The following is a 13,432-nucleotide window of genomic DNA, read 5'->3' as shown; positions in this document are numbered from 1 at the left end:
ATGGAATGCCCGCTAGCTAAAAAAACGAAGGTACCCGCATTTCAGCCCTCATTGGCAGAAGACTATGGCTTTTTTTTTTCATAAGGACCGTGCTGTGTGCACATTATGCCTTGAAATGTTGCGTGCCGAACGTCCAGTGTTAAGCGCCACTTTGAAACAAGGCTCAAAAGTTTCAAAGACCATGCAGACAAGGGAGAATCTATCAAACGTGCAATGTCCTGGTATGGGAAGCAAGCCAACTCTCTCAAAGTCTTTGACACTGACGAAAACCATGCGACTGAAGCAAACTTTCGTAATTCTGAATGAGTGTGGTTGGTGGGGATAAGGACAAACTTATTATTGCAATCATAATGAGATAGGTTTCTTTAAAGTGTTGTTCTATATATAGCCAATATGGATGGAATAAAATGACAATATTTTGGAAATATTAATGTGGTTTAATAATGTGGCAATGATTGATGATTTACACATTTGAACAAACTCCTCTTAGAATTTTTCTTCAGATCAACTTTAAATTCATTAGGGGCCTTTTCAGCAACAATGAGATGAAAACTACCTCCAATTTTCAATGTGTACATCACAGGGTCTGACTGTGGTGTCAGAGTTTGATGGTTGCCATCAGTCAATATTGACGCATCATCAATGCGCCAGTTTTTGGCGACAGAAAGTGAGATGTTTTATACTTTGACGCACTACTGCTGGCTGCTTTAAAATACAAAGCTCAAATGAACTCAGACAAGCTATAAGAATATGGTTAGAATTGTGACAGTTCCTAAAACCGTGTTAACAATGAGGTGCGGCGAAGGTTGATCCTTGGAGACGCAGGAGACAAAGTTGTCATAACTCCACTGTGCATTGTCTAATTGCCCCCAAAATTGTTACATGATCACAGTCCTGCCTTGAACAGCTCCATGGGTCAATGTTAATTCAGGGTCATAGCGCCACCTACTGATTTGGCATGAAACGGGAATTAATTTGTAACTGTGCATTGTCCAAGCGACACCAAATTACTCACCTATGATCAGAGTCCAGACCTGAGCAGATGTTTTAGTCTGTATGTACTGATGGTGCCACCTAGTGATAAGCGTGCAAATGAAGATGTTGTTACTCTACTGTCGATTGTCCAATCATCCCCAAAATTCTGTTACATGATCAGAGTCCAGGCCAAAACAGCTCCATATGTCAATATTAACTGAGGATTCAGAGTCCAGACCTGAGCAGATGTTTTAGTCTGTATGTAGTGATGGTGCCACCTAGTGATAAGCGTGAAAATTAAGATGTTGTTACTCTACTGTAGATTGTCCAATCATCCCGAAAATTCTGTCACATGATCAGAGTCCAGGCCTAAACAGCTCCATATGTCAATATTAATTGAGGGTCATAGCAACACCTACTGATGAACTTTAAAGGCTCAATTAAGTCTGCAAGTAACAACTATTCTGATAGTCGATTAATCTATCCATTATTGAAATGATTAATCGACTAATCGGATTATTCTCGATTGCTCTTATTTAGCCGTCAGGTTTAAATTTAGCTCGAGGTTGTTGCATGTTGCATGTAATGACTGAAAATAAAGACAATAAAGATTGATACTTCATTCAAAAATGTCTTTTAATAAACTTTGCTGAATATTAGGGTACTATTGATACAAAAACATTGAAAAATCCAGTTTTTGTCCATTTAAAACCAATGACAGGCAATATAAAAAAAGTTTCCCTTTTTCCTGTGAACCAAGAACAGGCCAAGTGCTGATACAAAAAATAAATTAAAAATCAAGTATCCATTTTTTTCTGTTGACAAAAGGACAGGGAAAGTATCAGCAGTAAAAACATCAACAAACAAAACTACGGTCTTCTTCGTACTGTATAATTGTGATTTTAAAGGACGTTTCTCAGGCAAAAGGAAAACATTACGCTTTTAAACTCGTTAAAAAAAAGGTTTATACGTTTTATATAGCAAGCTAGATAACAGGCTATCTTACCGAGGCAAGTCTGCATCGTCTACGTTACAATGTCAAACATGCCTCCTCTCCAAATGCTTGTGTCCTGCTTCAATGGAAAGCAAGGTCTGCCTGACAAGTATTTCAGGTAGTTTTTATTCGGGCTATGTTAAGGGTGGAGTTCTCCCATACTTTTGACGTGATTAGATTTTGAGCATTTCTCTTTTAACCTGCACACCTTCTTTCACATTTATGGTAGTCCTATTTTAACCTGCGCAGCTTTTTACGTCTTTACGGTAGTAAATCCTGGCAGCACATGGTAGAGTTTACTTTTCTCATTGAACTGGAGAAAGTGGTAACACAGCTGTTTAGTCGTTAAGGTTTGTTGAGATTGTTTGTATGTGTAATGTAGTTATATATCAAGAAAAATAAGGAAAAGGGGAAACTCAAACCATAACCAAATCTGTTTATTCATTTAAAATAAATTAAGCATTTTATTTTAAGATTACTTTTTCAAAACCTCTTATTTATTTTTGTATTAATTTATTTAATGTATTATCGAATTAACACTGTTTTGATATTCCCCTCCAGAAAGTGCCTTGGATTTTACTTTGGTTTGCATTTATTGTAGATTGATATATTACTATTTAATTTGAACACTACTATTTTGTATGGGCCTGTGAAAGGCTGATTGGCAGTTCAGATTGGGCTATTTTTTGTTGTGCCTTGCAGTACATAATTTGTTTTGTCAGATTTGTTTGTATTTAATGAAGGACAAAAATTACTTAAGTATAAATAAACAAGTAAATGTATAAATTAATACATAGATACATAAATAAATAAAAGAAAAGCTGAAATAAATACGGAAATAAATAAACTGCAAAATAGCAAGGTTACTGGACAACAGTCAGCATTGAAAGGCAGTAGTAGTAGAACTGGATCATCACACTCTTATGACCAATCCTGCATGATATTGAGGTTAGCATACAGACACAGAAATATGAATGTGGAAATAAATTTAAGACATTAAATTATTTATGTCCTGTTTAATTACAAACTCTTCTTAGAGTTACAGGGAACGACAGTAAAAACTGTCAAGATCGACCCGTAGCGGGTTGTCTACCACTGCTTTAGAGAGAATGAGGCACGTATTCAAACACGTGCACACCATGCGCATGTAGTTCATCTGCTACACACGACGTGAGACTCAAACAGCCAGGACATAAGGGTAAAGGTGACGGAACATTCGAGATTCATGATCCGACAAACTAAATTCAAGTGGTTATAGGTTTGTGTTAGCGACTGAGACGGGCATACACACAAAGACGGGCTGCAGGCAGGAGAGAAGTTCCTCCCGCAAATTATCACACAACACAGAGGTTTCTTTACTTAATTGTTGCAGAAGCAGCAACGTTCCGCTTATCCAGGAACATATAAAGTGAGTGCTTAGAGAACAGTAGAGGACCATAATCTCTGTTCATTAGCGGAGTATTGTACCTCGATATGTGCAAACTCACTGCTTCCCCACCACTTGTTAATAGGCTCGCTTCTTCTGTTGAGCATGACTGTTTAGCCTAAAAACATATGAAGAATATGTGAAGTTATTAGTGTTTTTATTTTTAAGCATATTTGGCAGTTAATGCATATATAAGGCTATGGTGTATCATAAAAAATGAAAATAAAATCTACACAAAATAAAAAAATACACAATGAGACTGCACTCTGAAATTTCTGTTTAACTTCAACATCAAGGATTTATTATGTGTTTGTTTTTCAGCTTCCAAGTTTCTTTATAAAGAACCATGATTACACCATGTACTCAAAGGATATAGAATTCCTCAATGGCCTCATGAATACCAAGACCAGGTGAATCTGTTTGTTTTATTTGGGCTGATGATACATTTTCTTGATTGCAACACATCTGCGCTCACCAAATACTGTATACACATTTGCATTGTCATGATGTCACTGTGATTTTTGTTGCTGTGTTTTGGAATAGAGGCCGTGTGCTGTACCAGTTAATCCTCTCCCTGTGGCGCCTACTGTGTGTGTTTTACTACTCTGAGGCTCAGTTGGAGGTGCTGAAGCTCACCAAACACATGGAGGACAGAACCATTAAGGCCCGCTGGAGGATTAGGGGCCTGCCCTTCCACTCTGTGCTGCGCTTCTATCGCAAAGACAAATCTCACCTTTATAGGTAAACTTTTTGCTGTCTGATAAGACTACCTCAAATTCCACTAGCTTTTCTCTTTGATTTATCTCACACAAAATTTTGATTTCAGGTGTTTGTACAAGAAGCCCCTTTTCAATGTAACTTAATCCAAATCTGTTACAGGTCATATGATGCATTTTCTACATTCTACATTGGACAGGATGGACTCATTCATTGTCATAAAGTTGAAAAGGTAAGAAGCTAACTCCCAATATGTACCTGCGTGTATTTATAAATGACTTCAGTGGATTTGTGAGTAGTTAAGAGCCTTCCCAACAACCCTTTTCTTTTTCAACTCATCATAGAACTTGTTGGGTGCAGCTGCTTCCTGAATAATGTTTTGCTGATGTCTATATTCTAGGGGTGTCACGATACCAAAAATTCAGTAGTCGGTGCCAATACCAGTAAAATAACACGATTCTCGATGCCAATTTCGATATGTAAATGTAAACCTAAAATAAAAAGGATTTTCTATGATTCCATGTACTTGAACTTGAAACATTAACTTCTTTATTAAAATATTTGAAAAATAGAAAAAAATCATAAGACATACAAATCATGTGCAATAGATCATAACATAATAAAGTGCAATTAATGGTCATGGTGCAACAACTAGTGTCCCCAGACACATTCCAGACTTCCAGGCATCTTTTCAAAAGGTACTGTGCAAAAATAACAACAGTGCAAAACAAAACAGTGGATATAACAGTGCAGCCATTCATAGGTTGAACGTGAGTGAAAGTCACGTTCACGTTCATTTTTTAAATCATCATCGTATCAGGCCATCATGAAATACCAGGACCAGGGGAATGTGTGTATGTGTGTGTGTGTGTGTCTGTGTGTGTGTGTGTGTCTGTGTGTGTGTGTGTGTGTGTGTGTGTGTGTGTGTGTGTGTGTGTCTGTGTGTGTCTCTGTGTGTGTGTGTGTGTGTGTGTGTGTGTGTGTGTGTGTGTGTGTGTGTGTGTGTGTGTGTGTGTGTGTGTGTGTGTGTGTGTGTGTGTGTGTGTGTGTGTGTGTGTGTGCTCCCCCAGATAGCGGACACACACAGGCCCTGGGGCTCCGCCCCCCGCCCCTCTCACATGCTCAGAGACTCACACAGTGAGATCAGAGCTTGTTCACGTGAAGCAACCGCTCACTGACTGACCGGCCGTGTCTTATCAGTGGAAACAGTGAAAACACTGCTCAGAGATCAACGCAGCAGCTCCAGAAGAGGCGCAGCACCGATGCTAACAGCTGGCATCGGCGCTCACAGTGCTTAAAAAAAATGGGCATCGTCGCTGTTTTGTTATTTTAGCATCGAAAGGTATCGTAAGTATCGGTTCTCGTGACATCTTTACTATATAATGATACATATTTGAGTTATTTTGACAACAGAAGTTGACTTAACTGTACTAAATTTTTTTTTAACTCTTTTAACACATGTGCATGTGCAGTATTATTCATCCCCCAGCTTCAGTACTTTGTAGCGCATCCTCTAGCTTGTATAACTTATAACAAATGTTTTCGGTAAGTGCTGACAAGCTTCTTACACCTCTCGATCGGAATCTTTGTCCATTCTTCGGGTGCAAGAGCCTCTAGCTCAGTGATGTTTGATGGCTTCCGTGCTGCAACTGCCTTCTTTAAATCCCACCAAAGATTTAAATCTGGTGACGGGGAAGGCCACTCCAGAACGTTCCAGGATATTTTCTCAACCAAGCTTTAGATGACTTGGAGGTGTGCTTGGGATCATTGTCTGGCTGTAAAGTCCAATGATCACCAAGGTTTAATTTGTCAACAGAAGGCATCACATTACTCTTTATAATGGCCTGGTATTTCTTGGAGTCAATGATGCCAGGTACACAATCAAGATTGCCAGTTCCTGCCGCAGAAAAACAGCCTGGCCTTTCACACACCAGCTGGTTCATATGTCCAAACAGTTCCAGTTTGGTTTCATCAGTCCATAGAACTATCACCCACAACTCTGTAGTCTTATCCATATTCCTCCTGGCATATTCAAGTCGACTTTTGGGCTAGGTCTTGGAGTCCAGCCATGAGGTCCTTGTTTCTTCAGTGCACGTCTTATAGTTGCCACTGAAGCACTTTTATCAGATCATCCTGTAGGGGTCTTGAAATGTTGGGCCAGGTAAGCAAATTAAGGATCATTATAGAACTCCCAAAGGCTTAATTATGTTTCAACTCCACTTTAGGCCATAAAAACTGTCAGACAGCTTTAAAATGAAAAATATTATACAGGGGTTAAATAATTGTGACTTGGCTATCTTAACAAAATATACTGTAACACACAAATACTACATCATGCATTTTCTGTGTTGATTTTAGGTATCACTTAACTCATAAAGAAGTCACCGAAGCAGAATCTTGCTCTTTGAAAAAACTTGAATGAATAAATCCTTAAAATCTTCGGGGGGTTGAATATTCGTGATTGCAACTGTAGGTTGATGAGTCCCAAATGCCGCTCCTGCAGAGTGCTGGTTCTTAACATACATGTTCAGAATGGGCTGTTTGCTTGGTTATGGTAATGCTGCGCAGTCTACTTCAGAATTATTCCTCGTCATTAGTGAGTCCTACTCAAGAGGCATACAATATACTTTTTTTTACTGTTTTCATGCTGGACATTGTGTGCTGAGTTTTTTTTATATAGTGCAGAGTGAAGTTAAAAGACCTGATTTTTTAGTAAATGTTTTTTAAGCCATTTTAATGCCTCCGCGCTGGTGACAGCCAGTGGCTTTGGACATTATGTTTTCTGGTTGTCCTTCCATATGTCCCATTCTTGTGATTTCAATATCTCAAGAACGCCTTGAGAGAATTTCTTCAAATATGCTACAAACATTCACTTTGACTCAAGGACTACCTGGTGTGATTTTGTTAGCCAAAGGTCAAGGTCACAGTGGTCTCACAAAAGGATGCTTGTGTTTTTTTTTAGCATGATATCTTAAAGGGATGGTTCACCTAAAAATGAATATTCACTCATTATCTACTCACCACTATGCCGATCGAGGATTGGGTGAAGTGTTTGAGTCCTCAAAACACTTCAGGAGACTCTATGGTAAACAGTGTTGCAGCCAAGTTGACCCCTTCTTCAGATGTAATAAAACTAAAGAAAAAATATAACCGCCCGTGTGGTATCATCCAAGTGACACCAAGCCTGGACATTCATATTCGGCTTGAAACAAGGTCATTTAAACATCCTGAAAAGTCCACTAACAGAAGTAGCGATCCTAATTTGAACTTTTACCAGCTTGTGAGAATATCTTTAAATTTTTTACAAACATCTGATTAGATTTTTTTGTGATTAAGAGTCAAAGGTCAAGGTCACTTGACCTCATGTTATGAATGCGATATATCAGGAATGCTCAAAGGGAATTTCATAACATCTAGCACAAACATTCAATTGGATGATTGATGGTCATTGGTCAAGGTCACTGTGACTTCATAAAAACGTTTTTGGTCGCAACATCTCAGGAACACTTTTAGAACCACTTTTTCAAACAAAAAAACAACATAAAAAAACATAAAATGCCTCCTTACTGCTCCTGTGGTGTCATCCAAGGGTCGTAACAGCCTCATTTACACCATGATTTTAGCCTTAATGTCGACTCATATCCTCATCCCAGAGCCATGTTTGTGCACACATGCTCTCGTCGAAGGGGCATGAGACAAGATTAGCAAGTTCTAGAGATAACTGCAGTTACTCTCCCAATGTTTGTGCCAGCCCCGTCACCAGCAGAACCTGCTGCTGCTCTGTCATGCTCATGACGAGGTCTGTTGGGTGCGAGTGTAACACAATAGTTTACTGTGGTTGTTTCACTTAGCAGTAAGTACAGAACACAGAGCTGAGCTGAACCAAGGTGACTCCCTCAAAGTAAATGGAAAGTGTTTTGTGGACCCAAATAATTCATCCACCCCTATAACATCATAGTGGTGAGTAAATATTGAGTGAATTTGATCTTTGGCTAAACTATGACAATTGAGGAAAACATGGGAAGATTTTCCTGCTGAGGTCTAATAGATACAAGTGTAACACGAGAGTTTACCGCGATGGGTTCTCTCAGGATAAAGTACACAGCACAGAGCTGAGCCAAACCAAGCTCACTTCCTACACAACTACATGGACACGGGCAAAAACACAACCTCTTTGGCGGAGGTAACAAACTGGCGGGGTTCAAAACCTAACCTCTTTGGCGAAGCTAAAAAGGAAGAAATTAGGAAAGGGGCACAGCACTGTAGGCACTTTCAGGCATTAGTCGTGTTGTACTAATAAAATTGATAGAATGAAGGAGCAATTTGTCTACCCTGGCTCCAATTGCTGTCAGTAACTCAAATAAATGTGACCACCGACAAAGATTTTGTCAGCTGATTTACAGAGAACTAATAACATCTTGTTATCCTAACACGTGATATCCAAACGAAGTCAGACAGCTGTTTTTTTTATATTGTGTTCACCTTTCTGTATGATTTTCCTTTCTTTGTTACAGATGATGCCAGCTCAGCCCCCTGTCGCGCCCAGGATAACTTCCCTCATGGCGGGGGCGGTGGCTCTAGGGGTGCAGGAGCATCGACCTGCTCTCAACCTGTTGCCCCTCTTCCTTTCCTCGCTGCGACATACCAGAAACTAAACCAAGGATAACCATTGGAAGAATATTGGCTTGTGTAATCAACAATATGTCCAAGGTTTATGTGACTCAAAAGTTTCATTAATTTTCAACAGAGGGACACAATAAAAATGGGTTAAACATTCTGTTCTAAAATGTAGTTGCCTCCTGCTCTCTTCTATGTAATTACAGTTTAGATATTATTGTGTAATCTTAACACAGTATCCACAGTCTCATGGTTGTCATCTCTACCAGTCAGTCTACTGCTAATGTTGGAAAAACTATTTCAAATTTGAGAATGTAAAACTCAACATTTCTGTTTCGGCCTTGACTAGGTCTTTATGCCTAGTTTATACTCGCATGCCAGAAATTTGGTAATTTCCACTGGTGTGTGCCTAGGTTTCAGCTTCATTTCATCTAGTCGCGGACCTTTCAGTGAGTCTGTGAATGGGCCAGTCTCTACAGACATTTTTATGCACTCACATGGCTCCAGGAGGTAGATTGCAAGGGGTAAGATTAGGCATTCTGCAAGAAACTATGGAAAAAGTTCTGCAACTGGTTTGTCAAGGCTAAGAAGCACCCACACTGCCTTTTTCTCGGGATTTAGTTCTATTTTTCTCAGTGGCGATAGCTACAGTGCCTTGCATAAGTATTCACCCCCTTTGGACTTTTCTACATTTTGTCATGGTATAACCACAGATTAAAATTTATTTCATCGTGAGTTTATGTAATGGACCAACACAAAATAGTGCATCATTTGGAAGTGGGGGGAAATATTACATGGATTTCACAATTATTTACAAATAAAAATCTGAAAAGTGTTGAGTGCATATGTATTCACCCCCTTTACTGTGAAACCCCTAACAAAGATCTGGTGCGACCAATTGCATTCACAAGTCACATTTGCATTCACAAGTCACATTTGCAAGTCACTATAATTAGTAAATAGGGTCAACCTGTCTGCAATTTAATCTCAGTATAAATACACCTGTTCTGTGACGGACTCAGAGTTTGTTGGAGATCATTACTGAACAAACAGCATCAAGAAGACCAAGGAGCTCACCAAACAGGTCAGGGATAAAGTTGTGGAGAAATATGAAGCAGGGTTAGGTTATAAAAAAATATCCAGAGCTTTGAACATCTCTCTGAGCACCATAAAATCCATCATAAGAAAATGGAAAGAATATGGCACAACCGCAAACCTACCAAAAGGGGGCCGTCCACCCAAACTGAAGAGTCGGACAAGGAGAAAATTAATCAGAGAAGCAACCAGGAGGCCCATGGTTACTCTGGAGGAGTTGCAGAGATCCACAGCTGAGGTGGGAGAATCTGTCCACAGGACAACTATTAGTCGTCTACTCCACAAATCTGGCCTTTATGGAAGAGTGGCAAGAAGAAAGCCATTGTTGAAAGGGATCCATAAAAAATCCCGTTTGGAGTTTGCCAGAAGCCATGTGGGAGACACACCAAACATGTGGAAGAAGGTGCTCTGGTCAGATGAACTTTTTGGCCTCAATGCAAAACGCTATGTGTGGCGAAAACCCAACACTGCCCATCACCCTGAGCACACCATCCCAACAGTGAAACGTGGTGGTAGCATCATGCTGTGGGGATGCTTCTCTTCAGCAGGTACAGGGAAACTGGTCAGAATAGAGGGAAAGATGGATGGAGCCAAATACAGGGAAATCCTTGAAGAAAATCTGATGCAGTCTGCAAAAGACTTGAGACTGGGGCGGAGGTTCATCTTCCAGCAGGACAATGACCCTAAACATACAGCCAGAGCTACAAAGGAATGGTTTGGATTAAAGAATGTTAATGTCTTAAAATGGCCCAGTCAAAGCCCAGACCTCAATCCAATAGAGAATCTATGGCAAGACTTGAAGATTGCGGTTCACAGACGGTCTCCATCCAATCTGACTGAGCTTCATCTTTTTTGCCAAGAAGAATGGACAAACCTTTCCATCTCTAGATGTGCAAAGCTGGTAGAGACATACCCCAAAAGACTTGCAGCTGTAATTGCAGCGAAAGGGGGTTCTACCAAGTATTGACACAGGGGGGTGAATATGTATGCACCCAACAGATGTCAACTTTTTTGTTCTCATTATAGTTTGTGTCACAATAAAATTTATTTTGCACCTCCAAAGTACTATGCATGTTTTGTTGATCAAACGGGAAAAAGTTTATTTAAGTCTATTTGAATTCCAGTTAGTAACAGTACATAATGGGAAAAAGTCCAAGGGGGGTGAATACTTATGCAAGGCACTGTATATCAGTTAGGAGAAAGACTGCAGCGAGTCTATGTCACACTCTGAAGCAGTAGTAGTAGAAGGACATCTTTAACTCCTCCTCGGACTAATCTGATTTGTAAATGTATTATATATTATATTATTTATTTATTCAATGTTTACTCGTAGGGCTCGAAATTACACTGTTTTGAACTTGGTCAAGTTCACTGTGACGCTACAAAACACATTTTTGGTCTTGTGACAGCAGTATCTCCGAACTACTTTATCGGGATTTCTTCAAAATGAGAAAAAGTTAGCTTGGATTCAAGGATGAACCGATTCGATTTTGGTGGTCAAAGGTTTAGTTTATGGTGACCTCATAGTCTTGTTAATATGATATACAGTATAAGGAATACCTAGAGCAGGGGTCTTCAACGTTTTTCAGGCCAAGGTCCCTGAAACTGATGGCGAGATGGAGCAGGGACCCCCTACTATATAAATTGCATAAAATAGTGTTTATATTATTCTGGGCCTAGTGCCATGTGTAAACATAGCTACCCTGTTATTGTGCATTCAATACTACCCTTGTGGGTAGTAGCATGCTAACATTAGAAAGGTGGCTCAGACACGTCGCAAATCCTCTCAGACTTATTTTTCAGTTACAGTAATGCTTTTTTTACTATTTCTCGGTAAATTTTAAAAAATCTAAGCAAAAAAAAGTCAAACAAACAACTTTTAGGTACAAATACGACCATCTACAGAGTTTGGTCCGCCATCTTTTATTTTAGAGCTTCGCACTCTTTAGACGTGAGCGTAAACGCGATCTGATTGGCTAGTGCCTGTGCTGTCGTATTTGAATGAAAGGGGCTGTGAACCGGTGCCCAGCTTGAGAGAGCTACTGTGTGTAGCTGAATGTGTGCATTGCTGACTGAAAGATAACGTCTTCTGCCTCAATTTATCCGTTCGCTACAATATGTTGAATTCATGTCAATGTGTATCTAAAGACAATATATACAAATCTGGTTCTGAAGAGGTGAATTTTGTGGAAACATTTTTTTTGAAAAAAAAAAAAAAATATTGTCTTATCAACCAAAAATTTCGCGACCCCCCTGCAGTACCCCCGCGGACCCCCTGTTGTAGACCACTGACCTAGAGGGATTATTATTACATCTGTTTTTTTACTTGGACTTTAGAAATTGGAGGTCATCGTGACCTCACAAAACACTCAAGAGAATCCTTTCAAATTGGACAAAAATGTAGTTCAGGGCTGGACTGGCCATCTGGCGAACTGGTGGGCCGACGTGACTTTTAGGCTGATGCAGTTGTCTTTTCTTTTTTTTTTTTCTGATCGGCCCATAAAATAGGTAAATTGGACCATTTTTTAAAATCTTCATTAATCATCAAACCCAACATTAATATTCGACTCGAAACGATGTCATTTACACAATTTATTTTAGCCTAAATGTTTGCTGGTACGAGGTTTGTTCACGGACCCTCAGACACACCATCGCTTGGCTACATATGCTAAAAGCATTATGTAAATGACCTAGTTTATAGTCGAATATGAATGTAGGGGGCTTGCAGACACTTGGATGACATCACACAGGAGGTATGGAGGCGTTATGTTTTTAGAAAGTGCTTTAAAAAGTATTATAGACTGACAATTGTGCCGTCATTTTGAAAATAAGGTTTACAATACAAAAATCTGTCTACAACAGCAAGTCTATGACAGTGGTCAGTCCTTCTCCAGACTGATTTGACATTCATTCAGTTTAGACTTGTGTGCTGCAACTAAGGCTTAAAATGTTGAAATCTGATTATTGCCTTTAATGTATCAAGGTGACTCAAGATGACCACAACTCTAATGAGCGTCAGCACTGGTCCTGAAGCAGCACTGGTTATAATTATGCATCGAGGAATTGAGAAATTTCCACACCTCTAATGCTGGCGTTCATGCCAAATTTACTCAGTCTCATAGTAACGAGCACCTAACAAGATTTCATGACCGCGGTGTCTGCTTGAAGTGTCCAGGAGAGGTCCTCAGTGGTGGGATTCACACTGAGGAACCTGAATCTGCTGACCCTCTCAATCTCAGCATTGCTGATATGGATGGGGGCTGTCCACTTCCCTGCTGTTTTCGGTAATTCACAATCATCTCCTTTGTTTTGCTGACATTGTAAGAGGGGTTGTAAACCTTGAACCAGCTTGTTAGTGACCTCACCTCTCTGTAGGCCTTCTGGTCATTGTTTGTTGTTTGGTTGAAGATATTGGACTCAGATGGAGCCAGTCTAGGCAAAAATTCCCCCAAATCTAAAAAGTGAACAACTATTTAGTGATCACCAAGACTAGAAATGCGCTATATAAATATAGCCCATTTACCATTTGTTAAAAAAATTGTTAACTTGAATAGTAATTTAATTTACACATATAAGCTGAATAACACATAAATCTCTTGTATGAATCT

The 13,432-nt window shown here is 39.5% G+C and overlaps 1 protein-coding gene across 4 annotated transcripts in view; it reads left to right on the top strand.

Moving 5' to 3' along the window:
• The window catches only part of c18h6orf136 (chromosome 18 C6orf136 homolog), a 41,387-nt gene extending 31,823 nt beyond the window's left edge, over nucleotides 1–9,564 (top strand). For all 4 annotated transcript variants that reach the window (XM_053446964.1, XM_053446963.1, XM_053446965.1 and 1 more), the window contains exons 4-7: nucleotides 3,717–3,805; nucleotides 3,939–4,136; nucleotides 4,275–4,344; nucleotides 8,627–9,564. In XM_053446964.1, coding sequence (XP_053302939.1) covers nucleotides 3,717–3,805; nucleotides 3,939–4,136; nucleotides 4,275–4,344; nucleotides 8,627–8,767 — 498 coding nt within the window. In that variant the 3' untranslated portion in view covers nucleotides 8,768–9,564. The remainder of the gene's footprint in view (nucleotides 1–3,716; nucleotides 3,806–3,938; nucleotides 4,137–4,274; nucleotides 4,345–8,626) is intronic.
• Nucleotides 9,565–13,432: the final 3,868 nt, after the last annotated feature.

The sequence above is a fragment of the Pleuronectes platessa genome, chromosome 18 (genome assembly GCF_947347685.1).
Source record: "Pleuronectes platessa chromosome 18, fPlePla1.1, whole genome shotgun sequence".
NCBI lineage: Eukaryota > Metazoa > Chordata > Actinopteri > Pleuronectiformes > Pleuronectidae > Pleuronectes > Pleuronectes platessa.
This window is presented reverse-complemented; position numbering and strand designations above follow the sequence as displayed.